Below are 20,571 nucleotides of genomic sequence, written 5' to 3' on the forward strand. Positions count from 1 at the left end.
CTGACAGAAAAGATAGAGCATGAAAACATCAGAGTGAGAAAATGTCTAAAAATTACATATAATTATTGAATCAAAAACACGTAAATTTATAGTCAACATTTCTCTTGCTTCATCCACCATCTTCAATGAACTTCAGCTTTTGGAACAGCCTTTACATCGAAAGTGCATCTGATGCCTCAAAATGCAGTCTATGCTGCATCTGAAAACTGGAAGATGCTGCCTTTGGAGGCTGTTTACGGAGGTAGGATGAACTAAGGTGCTTTTAAAACTGTTCTGAGACCAGGTTCCACTCATTAAAAAAACGCTGTCGGTTAAGCCATGAACTGATTAAGCAGCAAGGTCAGCTGCCTAAATTTTCGGATACTGCCTACATAGGTAGGCAGCCAAGCAAGGGCGTAGATTTGTCTTGAACATCGGGGGTGGGGGGGGTGGGGGGGGTTGTAGAGTGAAGCGTTTACATGTTTCCATTGATCATGGTATAAAAATTGGGTAATGGGGTGGGGGTGGGGGGGGGGGGGGGGGGGGATTGTGTACTAGCTTGTTTTGATTATTGGGATTTGGGGGGTGTTACCTTACCCTTTTTTCTACCCACACGGTGCTGGTGCCCAATCTGGCCCTCTTCCACACATTTCCACTGAAGAAAAGGCAGTTCTGAGCCAAAAAATTAGTTTGGCCCTTTAACCCCTTAAACTCTGGTTGGGTCCAGGATTGTGTAATCGGTTTCGCTTAAAATGTAAAATTCCCTAGATACATAAATAGTTCTATGTGGTACCATTTGGGTACTTACAATCTGAACTTTTCCAAGAATTCCATCTCTTTGAATTTATGTTACATAAAATAACAAGATATGACCTGAAATCCTCGGCATCACAAATGAGTGCCTCCTGTGGTAATGAGGTAGAAATATAATTGATTAATTAGGGCTGTCAATTGATTAATTATTTTTATTAAATTAATTACATGCCATGCTGATTAATTCATCAAATTAATTGCATACATCATTTTTGCAGCAGGAAGTCTTTCATGCCCGATGCAGCATGTTTTGTGTTTTGAGCAGCATGTCCACATATAATACAGATTGAAATTCAGTTTGAAATAAATTGCATTATTTTGGCAGATGAATAAAGCATTTCAAAATCAAATCACTTTTATTGTCACACAACCATATGCACAAGTGCAACAGTGGGTGAAAGTCTTGGGTGCGGTTCCGAGCAACATAGCAGTCATGACAGTGATGAGACATATACCAATTTACAATAAACATCAGATTTACACAACACAATTTACATATCTAATATACACATAATTACACAACACCATAATAATATACAATGTACAGTATACAATACACACAATATAGAATACACATAATATAGAATACACATACAATAAAAATAGTATATAAAGTATATATAAAATATACAATAGGTTGTTTTGTACTGTATTGACATTTATTAGACAATTTCCAAATTTGGCTTTAGAACTCAATATATTGTTTGTTCTATTCTCATCTCATTGAACAAGCCTACAGTTGACAGCAATCTGTTTTGCATTGAGTCTGTCAATGTGTCCAGTTCTCACAGTTCGCGTTCTTGCGTTCCATCTGTGGCATTTTTAATTATCACTCTATGTATCATGTGCGTGACTCGGACGGACGGGTTTTGAGCGTCTCACTGGTATTTTCTTTAATCTTAATAATCTTCTTATAATCTTTTATATGACTCGGAAGAACGAGTAGTCTCAGAGTGTGATTCATTTTGTCGCAGTCATGCATGTGCAAAATCCGTGCTCGTGTTTCCTTCATTTGGCACGGGGACAGCTCTGTAGTAGTGATGGGAAGATCGGATCATTTTACTGACTTGGATCTTTGAGTCTCGTTCAGCAAAATTAATGAATCTTTATTCAAGTCGTTTCATTTATTTGAGCAGAATTAAATTAAAATGTTATATTTTCAATAGCCAAATCCCCCCCAACACCTCTGTTTACGCAAACTTTGATTATAGTCCCAATAAGGAAAAAATTATAATACAGCCAAGGACAAATTATGAGAAACTGAAAGATTAGGTCACCTCTTGAATCTTCTTGTCCGAGTCCTTAATTTTTTTGTCACGTGACAACATATATGACTGTCACATGACAAAAGAATGAACGACTCGGACCAGATGACTCAGGAGGGGAACTAATAATTTCTGTTTCCTGTGTGAGCAATGCATAGCGTATACGGCTGTCACGTGAAAAAGAACGAACGACTCGGACCAAAAGAGTTGAAAGGTGAACTAATAATTTCTGTTTCCTGTACAGCGCCTATGCGGTTTTCACGTAACAAACGAACGGAGGTTGCACAATGCGCATGCGTGGCCAACACAAAATGAATTAATCACTCTCTGAGGCTCTGAGACTTGTTCTTCTGAGTCATATAAAAGATTCGTTCAAAATGAACGAATTGTTCATGAACGACCCATCGCTTCTCTGTAGGCCTACAGAAAACAGAAAAGATTAGTGCACATCCCGAGTCAGTCTTCAGGTACGAGTCGTCCATTGACAGCCGCAAAGTCTCTGCATTGCAAACAGAAGTTACTTAATACTTCTTAATGCTCCCAACAAGCAGTTTGAGATGCTTTATATTTTCCCTTACAGTCACACGAAGTGTTTCTAGTCACTAATTTTAGCTTCTTTATTTCTTGTAATTCATAACTTTGTGAATATTTCTGTCATGACATTTTTTCCCATCCCATTGAATCTGGTAATAAAGAGTAATGTTTTAAACTTTATATGACTTTTATCTTCTCGTCAGAAAATATAGACTGCAAGAGCTACAAGGAAACCACAAATTATTTACTTGTTTATTGAGTTGATTTTAAATAAACTGTCATTTATTTTTCCTTCATGATGCATCCCCTCGTTGTATTATTTCTTTCTTTCTTATGTTCTTGTTGGGAATAGACCCAAATCAAGCATTAATTATTTATTAACTAATTTTACACGAGATAAAATATCGTGTCAACACTTCTTGCATTAAATACATGAAAATAATTCATCATGACAGTTCTTATGATTTTAAAAAGTCATTTATTGCCATACTGACATGTACTGATCACGATACAAACAACTGCAACACACTGACTGTGAGCTGTAAAGAAAAAATTATGAAAAAAGACCAGTAATTGTCACTCGTGAACTAGTGCTGAGCCTGGAAGTCACGTGTCAAATGAACGAAGACTCAGATCCAAACTCCGAAGATTGACTTGGGAGGTGATCTAATCAATTCTGTTTCCTGTACAGAGCCTATGGGCACATATGAGGTTGTCACGTGTTAAATGAATGAAAGACTCGTACCCGAAGACCATCTCTGGAGGTGAACTAATCAATTCTGTTTCCTTTAGAGCCTATGCGACTGTCACATGATGGATGAAATGAACGAAATTACTTGAAAAAAGATTTGTTCGTATTTTAAGCTTGAATTGTTTGTATGGTAGGAAAAACTGTACTTTAGGCGTGATTAATTTACATGGTTTTATCGACAGCCCTATTATGAATATAAAAGTTTTTCAAATAGCACTAAACTAGACAATCATTTATCAAATGAAAGCTCTCTTTATTTTGTTGCTAGAACACCACAGTTCGAATTATTATCGAAATCAAAATCACGAAGTGATATACAATACTTTATTATCTCTGTAAGCAACAAAGACAAACATCTCATGTCTGCTCCAAATACTGCTTCTGTAAGGCCCAAGTAGCCACAAACATCTACATCAGCGCTTACCTTAGGATGTTTTTTTTTTTAATTTTTTGTCTGTGTAAGTAATCCATTGTTATGTCCAAAACAAAATATGCTGTCCATGAGAAAAAGCATTATGAATTATTTATCAGCAAAATATGTTTGACTACCAGTGATGAAATATAATAGATCATTGTAAAGCTAAGCATTCACTGTAAAATGTAATAAGTTGACTTTACTTAAAAAAAAAAAAAAAAATGAGGAAACCAATTGCCTTAAAAAGATCAAGTAATTATGCTTATTTGGCTCAAGTAAAGTGTACTATTGCTAGTTCACTTTACTTGAGCCAAATAAGTACATTTAATTAGATTTGTTTTAATGCAATCGGTTTACATGCTTTTTAAAGTAAGTCGAACTAATTCAATTTTACAGTGTGACAGCTTTTCAACGACACCTGGATTAAGCATCTAGTCCACACAGATGCCAAGATTTTCAACAAAACATTGGGGATGGTGTGTGGGATCACAAAATAGATGGAATGCCTATGCATGAGTACATGGCGAGTGCTCAGCTGCATTAGCATGGCAATTGCATTTCAGATCTGAATATTGTGGTGAAAGGTGAAAGAGTAAAAATTAATTTCCTGGTATTTTGTGACATCTGGTTGAATGAACTAACACTTTTTGCAGGGATATGGAGCAGACAGAGCCTGCGATATTTTGAATTACCGGTAGTCTACTGTTTGTTTATAAGGAGAGATTTTAAATTTGGGTGTGAAAAACTGCCGGTCGACAACCAAAATATGCAGAGTTTATAAAGATGATGTGCCATGTCAGTTATGTCATCATTGTTCAATGTTTTTTTGTAAAGTTTGGTTCCTTTTATGCTTCTTGAACATCTGCACTGATGTGGATGGAACACAGTATTAAAATACTCGCAACAGTGTTTCCTGCATCATGCAGCTAGTAAAAAAAGTGTTTGAGCTCAGTTGTGATTTTGCAGTCTGAATTGAATGTAATAACAGAGAGACTGGCCATAATGGAATACTACAAAGACATTTATTTTGTTGTCCTCACTGGTTACACGCAACAACAAACATACAACATGACCAGTGTAGTCAATGTTCCAAAACCAGAAACATTAAATTCCTTACGATTCTCTTACCTACTTGGACATTTCTGTAGCGAGAACTGTCTTATTTAAAAACTCAGTACAGTTAATCGGACACATTGTGAATCACTTTATTGTGGACACATTTCCTTGTGTCCTGGCAGTGTTTGGCTTTATTAGCGTGCCTAAACTTTCTTCTGCAGAGACTGAGCTTTCTCTGTTCTGGGTACAATGTTTTCATATGCTTCTGGTCACATAGCGCTTTGTTTTGTTACGCATCATGCACCACTGCAGATCATGCGAAGTCCTCCAGACTAAAGACTCAGAGTTAACTCCTGCGGGTTAACCTGGGTTTATGTGATCGAATATGCCAAAATACTCATAGAGGCTTTGAAAGGATGCTTTTGTTGGGTTTAGGTTTAGATCTTCTCTGCCCCAGGTGCTGTCTTGCACCCTAATCAGCTCCTGACTTGTGCACCAGTTCCATTTTTTTGACAACATAACAATCCCTTTGTTCTAGAATTTGTTTGTTCTTTGTTTTTCTGTTACTGCTACCCATATGCTGATTTGAGCACTGGTTTTTTAAATGGTTTGCAAAATAATGTGTTTAGGGAGGTATTACTAAATCCTCCCTAAACGGAGTCTTGCAATGTTTAATTTCTACCATTCACATGTTAATAAAGCAATATTACACGAGCAAGAGTGCTGTATGGCCCTACATCAGCACGGCTGTGATTACCTGTGGCCTAATCACAGCCGTGCTGATGTAGGGCAATACAGCACTGTAAAAGGGTAAAAGGGAAAGGAGGAAGCAAGAACCGGACGAAGCATCAAAGTAATATTTAATTAAACAAATAGACACAAACATAAACACAAACACATACAGGACAGCTGCCTGTAGCTCTCTCTCTCCCGAACTGCCACCTCTGGCCTTCTTTATCCCTCTCGTCGGCTTGATCAGCCTGATTAGGGGCCGGGCGTGCGTCATCACGGCCCGGCCCCACCCTCCTCCTTGCCACACTCCTCCCTCCTTTGCTTCAGGCTGGGGAGCCCCGGCATGACGTACACCCCCCCCCCCCCTTCCTGCCAGCAGGTCTTCCCTGCCTTCTCAGACCTGGGAGGGAGACAAGGGGAGGGGGAAAAAAAAAGAGAGGGAAAGGCCAACACGGAGCGACAGCGGGAGAGAGAGAGGAGAGAGAGAAAAAAACTTACACGCCGGTTCTCTGATAAGCCATAGCCTAGTCCTCGGTCACTCCTCCACCCTGTAGTGGATGACAGCTGCTCCTCCCCGGGTGGGTAGGAGGCAGTCCTCCGGCCCCTGGCATATGGAACGCCCCGCCGCGTTTTGGTGGATGGTAGGGGTCTCCTCCACCCCTGGCAGCGGTTCTCCCACTCCAGGCGGTCAGCAGTGAGCCCCTCCCCGCTCGCAGACGGCGGTCGTTCCTCCGCTTTCAGGCGGCCGGGCTCCTCAGTCCCCCGGCGGATGGCTGCGGCTGCTCCTTTGGGGTGGATGGTAGTGGCAAGGACTCTACTATGGCACATCCCTCCTCCTTTCCGGGTTTTGGCACCAATGTAACAGGGTAAAAGGGAAAGGAGGAAGCGAGAACCGGACAAAGCATCAAAGTAATATTTAATTAAACAAAAAGACACAAACATAAACACAAACGCATACATGGCAGCTGCCTGTAGCTCTTTCTCTCTCCCGAACTGCCGCCTCCGGCCACCTTTATCCCTCTCATTGGCTTGATTAGCCTGGTTAGCCCACCCTCCTCCTTGCCACCAGCACTCTTGCATGTGTGATATTGCTTTATTAACATGCGATTAGTAGAAATAAAACATCACAAGACTCCGTTTTACATCTGTAAAAATGGGGAGTTCCCTTATAATCTGCCTTATCCCCACCTGTATTAATAAGTTAATTAACTCTGTGTCCGGGGCACAACAGTACCAAACTGGAATAAGTCTGTGCCCAGGGCCCAATATTTGGTGCTACATCCTGTCTATGAGATTAGGTTGGGCAACGCACAGGTGTACAGGCAACAAACCACACAGACAGCACAAAATGAGGACGTGTTCTTATATTGAAACACACACAAAAAAATTACTTTCACTATCGTCCATATTACTCATTCCTCCCTTATTCATGTTACTCAAAAAATCATGTAACCAAGGGAACTTAAATTAACTGAGTTAATTTAACAAAGAATGGGTCTTGTCAGCTTTACTTAATCCATGTGGATTGGGACAACATAAATATTTTTTATTGGGATAACTGAAACTGGGCAGAGGATTTTTAGTTCCCAGCATGTGTTGCATAGGACTCGACATGGAAAGTAAATTTTAAAATGAAATGTTATTTTATGTGTCTTTGTACAAGATGAATATATGTGGGAGACTTGTTTGTGTTGAATGTTTTGTTGAAGAATTTCTAGAAGAATTTCTGTTATTTTGTAGTTTTGGGGGTAACCATCATGGTGAAGAGTGGAGTTTGAGCCAGGGTTGAAGATCAATGCATTCTAAGTTTCTACAAATTGTTTTATCCATTCAGCAATTGCTGTGCTAACCATAACATGGTGACCAAGTTGCACTCAGTAGTGCTTCCCACCAAAATATTGTTAGCATACTAACATTTTCTGTCATGAGGGCTATGTTCACACCGCAGCTGAATGTGGCCCAAATTTGAATTTTTTACTCCCTTAATAATTGGATGACTGTGTGAACAGCCACAAGCATGTTGAAACTGACATTTTCAAATCTGATCTGTGCCACATACTGTATGTGGAAAAAATGTTGATATGTATTTGATTCTTTTCAAATGTGCCTTCAGTGTGAGCAGCCTGGTCAGATTTAATGTGATATTTTTTACATCAGTCTCAACATTCACCATTTGCGCACTTGATTTACCCCATATTTAGGTCTGTTATGGTTTAAAACATTTAGGGTTATTGTGAGTATATTTCAACATTTCTTTGTAAGAAAAAAAAGATTATAGGCTTCAAGAGTTGGGTGCAGTGATTCTATCAAATTATTTGTGATTAATAAAATATGAAACACGTACTGGACAGATTTACATTAACAGTGGTCTTAACTCGTATTACTCTTTCAGAAAACAGTTAATATTGGGGTATTTACATTTGGTCATTTCATGCATCACTATTTTCCTCTTTCCTCTAATGCTTCAGAAATATTTTGTAAGTTTGGTTCTCTGGTTTGTGTGCAACTGTGTTGTGTTTTGTTGTTAGGATCGCTGTGGTGGACCTGTTTTTAGATAAAGAAAATGAGTTTTCACTTGAACACCCCATTTCGTGAGCTGGGCTGCGTGAACTGCAGCTCTCGTGCCCTATCATGATCATGCAAAGGAGTGCAACAGTCAGCCAACAGTTTAATTAAATAATACATTGAAATCAGATTAATATCTGCCTTTCATTTGTATTAATTTTCTCTCACAGATTGTGTTTTTGAAATTACTGTTAGGCTTCATAAATCACTTTGCGGGTGCAGTTTAATTCATTTGCATCAACACCCTATTGCAGATTTGAAGGTATGCCTCTACATTGCATATTCATTTTCGGGGGAAACACACAAAAATTGCTAAGATGTGCTATTTTGCGCATCTGAAAGACGCAATCCTCAAAAGACTTATGTTATTAGATCAGCTCAGACCTTTTTTGCGCATGCTATCAAGTTTGCACGTTTTTATACATGCAAATCTTTAGTAAATTATGGCCTTAGTGTAATTCTTCCTGAAGTTAGATATTTTTTTTTCCACTCAAGGGATATGACCAGCTGAAGAAACGTTTGAAAATGTACTTGAAGATGATGACTGTAACTCTCTTTTTCACATAGAGATAATTATTTTTGTAATAAGCAGTGTTCTTCATGATTTTCTGAAAAATCTTTTTTTCTTCTGCTTATTATTTTGTCTGATGAAGCATGTACATTACTTCTGGAAATTAGGAGAACTGCATTCTTGGAAATTTTGGGATAATTGGCGCGATGCTTTCTTATGCACCATTTGGAGGATTTGAAATTATGATGTGTTTTTCTTACAACAGAGCTCAGGTAATGAGCTGATATTGTGGTTTGAGTGATATTGTCTCTTTGCAGCTCATCTGGATGATAAAAACAGGCCAAGATATTTTTCATTCAGCTTCATATTTAATTTGAAATCCTTCAAAACAGTCTGTACATTCCAATCTCTGCTAGGAAGCTCTGCGGTAATCTGAAACTTCCAAATCAGAGATGCAGGCAGCTTTAGGCCTGTCTGCTTGATGGCACAGACTCAGGCAGTGGAGTCTTGCTCCTACAGGAATCATGAAATGTTTGATTATCTTGACTGTGGTGATATCAAAGCTGATTGCTTGGTGTTAAGAATATTGTCTGATCAGTAACTGTGATGAGGAGGATGGCGTGGCCGGCCATGAGGGCGCACGGCCGGTGCTGAATCAGCTGATCAGTGGGAGAGCGAGATAAAGTTTGAGAGAGACGCACGCGGCTGCATTGCATGTGTGTCCTTATGTTTATGTTTGTTTTATGTTGAGTTTCTTATTAAACTTTATGTTGACTGTTCAGCTGGTTCCCGCCTCCTCCTTGCCCATCCTTTAACTGTTACAGTGGTGCTGAAGCCCGGAATGGGAAGAGGGATGTGCTGTCGTGGAGTCCTCGCCGCTGCCATCCGCCAGGGGAGCAGCCGCGGCCACCTGCCTGGGGACGCAGTTCCGTCCACCAGGGGCCGAAGTTATTCTCTTTCTCTCCTCTCTCTCTGTATGTCTCCGCTCACACTTTCCCTCTCTCCACGCCTCCCCTCGTCTCTTCCCCAGGTTCACAGGAGGCGGGGTGGACCACCGGCTGACAGAACGGCCGGAAGGGCAGCGTCTCCCCTCCAGAGATGGGGGGAGTTAGTCAGACTGGTGGCGCCCCAGCCTGAATCGGGTGGAGGAGGAGTGTGACGAGGAGGAGGACGTGGCCGGGCCGTGAGGGTGCACGGGTGCTTCTTGCCCATCCTTTAACTGTTACAGTAACATTGCCAAAATTAAGTTCTGATAAGACACGGTACTGAATTGAAGTTCTGAACTGACACAGGACTAGACTAACATTCAATTGGGCACGGTTCTGGAATGAAGAAATTAAATTCTGATCGGACACAGTACCAAACTGAAGTTCCAATTAATGTCTCATTATTACACTAATGCCCTCTGATCTTACATTGTACTGAACTGAAGTATTGTTTGGACTTGGTACGGAACTGAACTTCTAATACACTGATCAATGCAGTGCTGAAGTTCTAAAATTTTAGATCAGGTCAGTCTCTCATTGAAGGGAAGATATGTGGGCAAAGGAAGTGTGGAATCAAGTATGCAGACAACAAAATATGCATGTCAGAGCAGCACCCTCTGTGATTGTGTGTGTTTTTATAGTCTCATGCTGTGTGCTTTGCTATATTGCTCTGATGGTGTTGGAAGGCAAACAGGAGCCAACCTTCCTAGGCTGTTCACAAAACACACACACAGAGATGTACATATACACTGCTGCAGCATGTGACTGCACAACGCCCTCCTCTCTCTCTCTCTCTCTCTCTCTCTCTTACTTTTCTTGTCTTGCTCTTTCCCTCTCATCTGTCATTTAGCCCAAGAAACACTAATATGGAAACTTAGCGGGACTTTGTACCTCAAAATAGCCTCTCTAGGGAGACCCACTAAGGTTAAAGGCTGATGTTTCGATTTTTTCCTTTCTTTTAGTACTGCTTACTGGAGAGAGAAATCATAGATTTTGTGAGGTTTATCACTCAGTTTTGAAAGCAAGTTGAGGTTTTTCAAGGTGAGTCAATGTAGAAGTGAAGTTCGGACACAGAACCAGATCAAAGTTCTGATTGGACACCATATCAAACTCTTTTCTGATGGATACAATACCGAACTGATGTTCTGATTGGACACAGACAGTACTGGACTGACATGCAGAAGTGTATCTTATCAGGAGGCATCCACTCCTGAGGACGATCTAGCAGCACTTTATGCTGTTGTTTACCAGACACTGAGGATGGTGTTCTGTGAATGCATGGAACCAGGACATGTGGGACTAAAGTGTTAGACTTTCATTCAAGTCCTTGATGTTTTCAACTGTCTGAACATGGTTTTTCCTGTCTGTTTACTCGGTTGAACTTGGGAATACACCGGCACTCTTCTGTCATGCTGAGGATGTTTGTTGTTACTGAAAAGTACTGGTAAAAGGCCAAGGTTAATAGCGGTTCTGCAACTTTTTGATATGGCGCACAAGTATCCTTGTATCACCAAGAGGAATTCGCTGTTTAACTATGGCTCAACTAGGAGACGGCATTCTTGCATTGGGTATGTTTGCTTATGTATGCTATGACACAAAACTTTTTCCATTTGTTGTTGCTGTGAACAAAACTACACAGTGAGTTGGGGTCTGCTGTTTCAAAGTTTCAGATTTTTATTGTTGAATTCAGAGGCAATTAATTCAACCAAAAAGGACAATTCTGTCATCATTTACTCATGTTGTTCCAAATTCACATGACTTTCTTTGTTTTCCGTGGAACATATTCACTAATCTAACAATTATTCGAATTATTATTTGACTATTCAGTGATTATTGCAACGATTAATCATTAGCACTTAACCGACTATTCAGCTTGTGCCCTGACTTAAAAGGTTATATTAAATGTGCTTGCTAACAATAAAGAGGACAAAATCATCTTTTTAAAACACCTCTAAATGACATTCACTGAATTAAAGGAAAAAAATACTTTTTAATAAGTTTAATTCAGTAAAAAATTAACTGCAAAAAATCCTATTATTATCAAGTGTTTTTGTCTTTTTTTTCCATTTAAAACTGTCTTAAATTCCTTAAAACAAGATACATTTACTTGAGAAGCAACATATAAATAGTATAATGGGGCGAAGACTACCTCTCTCACCTTTTTGTTCACTTCAATCACCTTTAACTCACAAAAAAAACAAAAAAAAAACTCTCTCTTATTAATAAAGCTGCATATTGGCAATTTTCTTCACGATAAGAAATGCACAGTGACACATATATCATGATTCAATAAGTCGCGAGCCATCACGTTATAATCTAGCTGCAGCACGGAGTGTCCCCGTGACAGAGTGCGCAGTTTCAATCTTAGATCGGGGTATTCGCACAACTCATAGAAGAGGCGCTGACCACACAGAGAAATGCCAGTTTCGGAGTTTGTAGTTATTTACATGACCTGCTTCCGTATTATTTGAACTTTAATAAAGCTAGAACGCATTAAATATATCTGCATTAAAGATGTAACGCCGGAGTGTTTCCTTTAAAAACACTCGTCATGCAAGTTTTGCTTCAGCGGAGCGGCAGCTCCAGCTCCACTTATTCCACAATGAGAGTGCTTCTGTATTTACTTATTTTGTATTATTCCCTCATATTTTGTGATCTACATCACCTGAAGCTGTTTGGAAAGCTTAGTGCGCATCCGGACTGTGAGCTGTGTTTTCTTCCTCTCCTCAGTCAGGCGCGAGCTGCAGTGCTGCGACAAAATTGAATTTTTTTATTGTTGACGTTATTTTCACTTCATTAGTTCAATTGTCACGCCATACATGTTACATTTCTCAGTGCTGGGCTGGATGGAACAATAACAGTAGTTTGTGGTTACTGATTAGGGCATTTTATGTAATAATTTTCCAGAGATTGCAGGGGCGGATTTGTATCTAAAGTACCAATCCTTGTAGTAAAATGGTACAAGCACAGTATTTAATGTACAAATGTCTGCAGTATGACAAAAACGTCCTAAGATTTGAATGCTGATCAATGAAGAATTCAGCTTTCAGGATTCAGACCAGGAGGCACTTCAGGAAGACACATTTGTCTCTCATAGAAAACAGTTTTTAGTTAAATCACCACTTTAATGACAAGTTTCAATGAGCAAAATTAGATATTCGATACAGCAAAAACTTTTATTACTTCAAAGAAAATGCAAATGTTTAAGTTTGCAAGGCATAAAAAATAGGAACCGATTAAATTTGTTTTTTTCCTGATTCTGCTTTGTTTTCCATTCTATTTTTTTCTGAATTCCATGTTTAAAAGATTAATAAAAAAAATAAAAAAAACATGGCTAATCAAATGAATTCATAAAGAGTTCATCAAATGAAATTATTTTATTAAATAAAGTGCTTCAATAACATCACAGCTGAATCTAAAACAGTTATTTTTTTGTAAAATAACGTGAGCACAACAGAATCACTGTATAAAATAAAAACTTACAGTACATTTAGTACAACAACACACTTGTGAAATTTGCTAAATATAATTATTCATGATATAGTAGTAGTAATAATAATATTTATAATAATAATTATTATTATTAATATTATTTTTATTATTATTATTATTATTATTATTATTATTATTAAAATGAAAAGAATTTTTTTACCTTGAAGTAGTAATATATATAATTGTCATAATTGCTTCAATTTTGCACATCCATTTAAACCATACTTTTATTTTGATGGATCACTGTGTCAGTTTCTGTGTCTGTTTGACAGAAGTTTCATACTTCTGGATAAGCAGGCTGTGTCTCGTTTGGAAGGCTGCGTCCTCCGGAGGTCGCATTAGTCGGCCGCATACGTCATCGAGGCTGTCTCGTTTCATAAAAGCGAGTAGGAAACTTCGAATGCAGCCTTCGAATGCGACCTTCTTTCAAGATGCATGAGGTGTTTCCTTCGTGGGCACTCACAACCCACAATTCTTTGCTTCAACGGAAATGTCTAAAAAAAATGACGCCAATTTGCCCGTAAATATGATGTTCAAACGCAAGTAATGTTAATTCCCAAGTTGAAGTACCTCAGTAGATGGGTGCAGAGTATATAATATGTATAATTATATTAATATATAATTAAAATAAAGTATTAGACTAAAAGTACACCTGTAAAATCTATTTTCTTTTCTCTTTACATCATTATAACTCTCCTAAAATATACCTCATACATTCCCTTCCAGATGGACTTTGTTCCCTTCTCACTCACAGCACTCGCGCTTGTTTAAGAGTGGCGTGCTGTCATAGCAACCATGTTACGTTACGTTTCTGTTTGTCCTATGAAGGCCGTCTCGTTTAAATGAGGCTTCTTTAAAGGAGGATGCTCGGTATACTGCAGCCTTCAAAGGACACGCCCTGCCTATCACGCAGCCTTCGAAACGAGACACAGCCACAGTTTGCTACGTGGTTATTTGATTATTACACCACTAGAGGCTGCAATTTCAAATAAACAGTCTTGAATGTGCTGCATGCTTTGCATTAAATGAGCGTTTCGCTTTCTGTAATCTAATACACAGATTACAGAAGTCATAATGTGATGTTTTTAGTGGGTCAACGCCTTCACACATCACTTTGAAGCATGCAACACAAGAGAACTGGATATTTCTTTTTTTAATTTTTTAATTTTTTTATTTCCTTTATCACCCAATTTGGAATGCCCAATGCGCTTTTAAGTCCTCGTGGTCACGTAGTGATTCGCCTCAATCCAGGTGGCGGAGGACGAATCCCAGCTGCCTCCACGTCTGAGACTGCCAACCCACGCATTGTTGAGCGCATTGCCACGGAGACATAGCACGTGTGGAGGCTTCACGCCATCAACCGCGGCATCCACGCTCAACTCACCACACGCCCCACTGAGAACGAACCACATTAGTGACCACGAAGAGCTTACCCCATGTGACTCTACCCTCCCTAGCATCCGGGCCAATTTGGTTGCTTAGGAGACCTGGCTGGAGTCACTCAGCACGCCCTGGGATTCGAACTAGCAAACTAGCGAACTCCAGGGGTGGTAGCCAGCGTCTTTTGCCACTGAGCTACCCAGGCCCCACAAGAATTGGATATTTCTTAATCGCAGGCTGCTGTAGTTTAATAATCAGACTAGGACACATGTACAACACATTTACAAGATCAACGGAAGATTTAGTGACAACGCAGTACTGGTCCGAAAGGGCAAAACTCTCACACTGGCCCTGGGCCAGCTGGTCATCCTTCTGTTAAACCATGTTAATAAATGTTTAATTAGACATATATAGTTCTCATTTTAGATTAGGTCATGCAAAATGCTTAGCTAGCCATTAGGAAGTGCTTTATTAAGACCTAAAACATTAATAAACACATTCATTAAGCAGAAATGTGTATCCAATTAATTACATATTTAATATATTTTATTAACTATGAATTTATGCTTTCTTAATGTTCTCATAAACACTTCTTTACCACTGGTTTGCATCAACTAAAATACATCAGTTAGGTATGATTATCAAGTTGTTTACTAAGGATAAAAAAAACAAAAACATTATCAAACAGCCTATATATTAACTTATTAAACAATAATAAATGATTTGCTAAAGTGAATAGAAAGAAATAACATACTATTTATATGTAGCTTATTAATGTATTAATAATGTAGGAACAATCATTTATAAATGATCAATTAACTATAAACTAATGCTTTACAAATACTTTATACCGTGTAGTTATTATAAAGTTTTACCGACTTTTGTTAATTAATAATTACATTTATGTTTTAAATAAATTGTTTATTGTTGACCAGGCCAATAGAACACAACACTTATCATTATTAATCATTATGAGTAATGATTTTGAAATTAAAATGATTATGTTTATATTTATATGATTTATAGTTAAGGATTAATATTAAACAATTTTACCTATATAACTTGCATAAATGCATATAAATCTTTACTTATATAAACTTTTATACCCAATGTGCTAACCAACTTACAGTTTTTTACGATTGCTTAAGCACGATTTTGAAAACAGGGCTCATTTTGTCAAAACACTACACACAATTCACACAACCACACACACAAGTAGAAGAACACCTCAGATCTTTTGCAAAATTAAACACTTCATTCAAAACTGTACAATAGTTTATAAAAACCCAATTTTGACACTGTATTGCACACACGATTCATATGATCTGATTCTGTTTGAACCAGTAACACACTGCTGTGCTCAATCTAAAACACTTTTAACATTTCTACATTTCTAATGATATAGTCTGGGTTTGATTTGATATATTGTTAGAGTAAAGCACATGAATATATTGACCAAACACAACACACAAGACCAGTACTGCACACTGATGAAAATATTTATTTCTCCCCACATTGTAAAGTCAATCAATACATCCATGCATTTCCAAAGGTTGCGTTTTGTACTGAAAATCAGAACAGAACATATTCTAAATAGAATATAGTACATACAGTAAACACAGCAAAAACATTTGTGGAGACAAAAAAGAAAGCATGAATTAAAAAAAACCCCTAAGCATCATCTCTTTGCCTAGCTGGATCTGGCCATAGCACTTCGTCCACATCACAGGCTATGTCCTCTCTCGCAAGATAGTGAGGGAAGAAACTTCTCGAATCCATCCTTGCAGAGACCCTGCATCAATTAGGTAGCAGGCCTCCTCCATGGCTTGAATGATGGGTATCCTGACATAGGGCTGGAGATCGTAAGCCTTCTACCGCCGAAAAAACTCCTCAATGGGGTTAAGGAAGGGAGAGTACGGTGGGAGGTATTGGAGTGAAAATTGTGGATGCTGATGAAACCAGTTTTGGACCAGAACAGATCGGTGGAAAAATACATTGTCCCAGATGACAATATATCTCATCTGCTCTGCATCCATTTGGTCTTCTGCTGTGATGATGTTGTGTAGTCTGTCTAAAAATGTGAGTATGTGGGCCGTGTTGTAAGGACCTAAGCTGGCATGGCGGTGGAGGACCCCATTCTGTGTGATTGCAGTGCACATTGTGACGTTACAGTACCACCACGTTGGCCCGGGACATTCAAAATAGCTCTGTGGCCAATTATATAGATCTCTTACTGCAGCATTGCCTTCCATTTCTGTTTAAGACAGGTAAACTCACCTGTTGCCTTTTCATGGGTGCTTACAGCTGATTGGTGAGTTTACAATTAAGCATCTAAGTGTCTGTACACCTGACGATCGTGTTTAATCTGTTGGTTCATAGGTGTGGTATTTTGAAAGGCAGTGCCTTGAAATGGCAAAGAAGTGACATCATGTTAGATCTCTGTGTCTAATGTAGAGGAGTGTGTTTAGTGCTTTGCAAAACACTGTGTGTAGTGTTTTGCAAAAAGTGTGATGCTGAGAATGTGCTTATGGTTGTGCAGATCTGGGCTGAGGTTTTGCTCCTTGAGTGTCAGGTTTCACTAACTGTGTGTTATTTTAATTTTAGTGTGTAAGCACTCATAAAAAAACTGTAAAAATCATTGTCTAAACCAGCCCCACACACACTCTTTTTGTAAATGGCATTAGCCATAGCCTTTTGACAGGCTTACCAAAATCTATAACTGATAGGCCTACCCATCACTATTAACTAAAATTATTATATTTTAAAAAATATTTCTGTGTATTATTTCTATGTTTTTAGCAAAGGACTTTAGTTTTTGTTTTGATATAGATAAAATGAAAAGCTGTATTCACCTTAACAAATTTTAACCTTCAATTACCCTGACAGAATCAATCAGTGTAGGGTCAAGAGGGTGAACATTTATATGTTATACTTTTGTTAAATTAATTACAAAATTACAGTAAATTAACTCTGTGCCCTTCATGTTTAAGTGTTGGTAATGGTGTAAGAACAGCATTATTTTGCTATACTAGTTATTTTATAGGGATCTTGGGTTACTATGGATGGCATGGAGTTATGGCAGTTACATTGTGCAATGCAAAATAAATGCAAATTTGTATGGGTGTGGTGCATGTGTGATGTAAACAGGTAAACAAATGCATTAACCATATTTTCTTTATGGATATCACAATTTGAGAGATTTACACTCTTAAACTGTCTTTATTGATCACATTAATCCCTTTTAACCTGGACAGCTCATGCTTTAAATACACACTGAAAGCTTTAAGACTACAAAAACTGTGTAATAGGAGATAATATTGTGTGGCTTTGGCCTGTTATTGCTAAAACTAAAGCATAGCGCTGCTCTATTATTAGGTCTGACTCTAAACTCCTCTTTGAGCTCAAATCTTTTCCAGATGTGCAAACGTCACAGTCAGGCATGTGAGTTCAGCCTGCATTTCAGGACACCTCTCTGACTGTGTTTTAATTACACTGTCATATTTCATTGGAATCTTTAAACATCCCAAACATGTCAGTGCAACTGTGTACAAACCAGTTTGCAACCACACAAACAAAGCAGCATAAAGATTGGGCATGTTTAGTGTTGAAAGCCTAGCAGGAAGCAGAATGCAAACAAATAGCTACAATTAACTCCTACTTAAAGGTAAAATGTTTCTTTTGTTTAAACGTTAAAATACTTTATACTATTCTACATTAATTTGCTGAGACAACAATACGCAAGCCATTCGTGGGTTGACTTACAAAAAATACTGTGGCTCTGTGGCACTTTCAAAACTTTGCTCTGTTATCAGTATCAGATGTACTCTCATTAAAACGTTCTTATACCAAAAACCGATACCACACAATCATGGGCGAATTAACAATGTGGGCAATTGGGTGACTCCAAGGGGCACCAACTCAGGGCTGGCTAAAGTAGAAATAGAATACTATTGTACTTTTAACCCATTTGCGCATGTGCGATTAGTTTAATTTCTAGCACATGGAAAATCCACAACTGACACTTATTATCAGAGTTGCAAAAAAAAAAAAACATGTAAAAGAAGTCTGATGTCTACTTTTCTGTTGCAAAATGTCGATCGCTCAAACTTTAGTGTATGGTTATGGGTAGAGGTAATGTTCATTCTTCGATGCACGGCACTCGCCGGCCATGCTCAAGAGCCGCGAAACACAAGTTTATGCACTGTATGCAAAAACAAGAGCAGCATAAACTGAGGCCACATCCACTCTAATATGTTTTCGTTTGAAAACGCATCTTTTTCTCTATTTTTTGGGCTTCTGTCCACAATGAGACAGCGTTTTTGTCAGCGAAAACTGAGCTTTTTGAAAACACTCTCCCAAGGGGATACATTTGAAACTGGTGTCTTCACGTTGTGTGGACTGGGAAAACGGATATATCTGAAAACGATGAAGTATTTGTTGTCATGTGATGCAGTCATGTGATCCATTCAACCAAAACAATGAAGATGGCGGCCTGTGTTATAGCGGTGCTGTTGTGCCTGATATTAACGTTGATAGCATTGTTAAAGATAAATGTTATTTTGTACAACATTAACATTGCATTGCTTAAAAGGCGACAGGTAGTTTACTCGGAATTGGTGTCCTGCAATGGAACACGAGGACATTTGCTTTCCACACCATACATGCAACGGCGATTTTTCGCATGCGTAGTAAGAGGATTTAAGCATTTTCATATGTTTCAGTGTGGGTGAGCAACTTTTGGAAAACGCTTGAAAATGGCAGTGTGGACAGAGAGTGTTCGAACATGAAAACGCCATTTTCAAATTGTGGTGGTATGGGATGCTACAATGAGCACCTTTGATGAAGAACTAGTTGAAAACTATTTGATTTTTATTAGATTTGCCAAAGCTTGCAAAGTTTATGGCATTGAATCTTTAAAAGAAATTAAAGAGTACTGCTTGAAGTAGATTATGTGATAAAGTGATTATTTGAATGAGCTACCACTTTGTTGCATGCAATACCAGAGTAAATGATAAAAATAATAAGTAAATATATAGCAAACCTTGCGAAGTCTTAATACGCCACTGCACACAATGCACATCCAACTGCATAGTGCTGCTGTTGTGGAAGTGGGTACACGGAGTGCATTGAGCACACATTGACACAGACATGGTTAAGTGTACGGACTGCTTTTCTCTTGTGAGTACCGTTAGGTTGTTTTGATTTATTATAATCAATTTGTTTGTTTGGATGTTTCAAAATGGACTCGTCTTACAGTCATCTTATTACTGTAACACGTCACACCCAAAAACACTGCTCAGCATCAGATCTGTGTCAGTGTGCTAACACTGAATGGGCATGATAAAGAGAAAATGAGAACAACCCAAGGGCAGTAAAATAACAATTTCTATAGGAGAGGTAACTTTGAGAAATATTTCCACCTAGCAGGAAAGGAGAGTAAATCAGACTGATACTAAAAATCTTAGTGAACAATAACAGTGAAGTTTGTTATATAGTAGATGCAGTGATTTAAACATTTGACTTTTCAAATCAAATGTTTTCTTGAACAAATTCATGCATTATTTTAGTTCTTTAATCTTCCTTTTCGTCAGAATGACGGATAATGATTATTTGTAGGGCAACATCTGAAAGCATCCAAAAACACAGCACTCTACCACTCTGACACTGTAAAAACATTGAGACGTGGTGCAATGTCTGTCTAGCACAAGTTTACATAGGAAAACTATAAAAAATCAGCACTAACAGACACAAACTGTATTCGGTTTGAACAGTCCCAAAGACAACTGACAACCTCACGTGGCTCACTGAAATTTTAAAATGGTCCGGATTTGAACAGTGTTGAACAGGCCTGCTCTTTAGTATTCATAAAAATGACTAAAGTAATAGTTATTTGTTTCTACTTAACTTACAAAAACCTATGTTATGCTTTCAAAAGACTTCCTTTATAATGCTTTTAGGTCCTTTTTCAAGCTTTAAAGTGAAGTACTAGCAACTGCCATTTTATTGAAAAGATAGACCGACATAAGAAAGATGCACAGGTTCGTAATGATATAAAAGTGAGTAAATTATAACAGAATTGTAACTTTTGGTTA

At 38.3% G+C, this 20,571-nt stretch overlaps 1 protein-coding gene across 4 annotated transcripts in view; it reads left to right on the forward strand.

The window, feature by feature from the left end:
- The window catches only part of LOC127427639 (cAMP-specific 3',5'-cyclic phosphodiesterase 4C-like), a 130,303-nt gene that overhangs the window by 66,240 nt on the left and 43,492 nt on the right, over window positions 1-20,571 (forward strand). Inside the window, exon 1 of one of the 4 annotated variants that reach the window (XM_051675327.1) lies at window positions 10,437-11,175. The exons of the other annotated variants lie outside the window; for them this stretch is intronic. Within the exon in view, the coding sequence (XP_051531287.1) occupies window positions 11,093-11,175 (83 nt within the window). The 5' untranslated portion in view covers window positions 10,437-11,092. Of the gene's footprint in view, window positions 1-10,436; window positions 11,176-20,571 lie in introns of those variants that run through there. 4 annotated transcript variants of the gene reach the window in all.

This window comes from Myxocyprinus asiaticus, chromosome 37 (assembly GCF_019703515.2).
Source record: "Myxocyprinus asiaticus isolate MX2 ecotype Aquarium Trade chromosome 37, UBuf_Myxa_2, whole genome shotgun sequence".
Classification (NCBI taxonomy): domain Eukaryota; kingdom Metazoa; phylum Chordata; class Actinopteri; order Cypriniformes; family Catostomidae; genus Myxocyprinus; species Myxocyprinus asiaticus.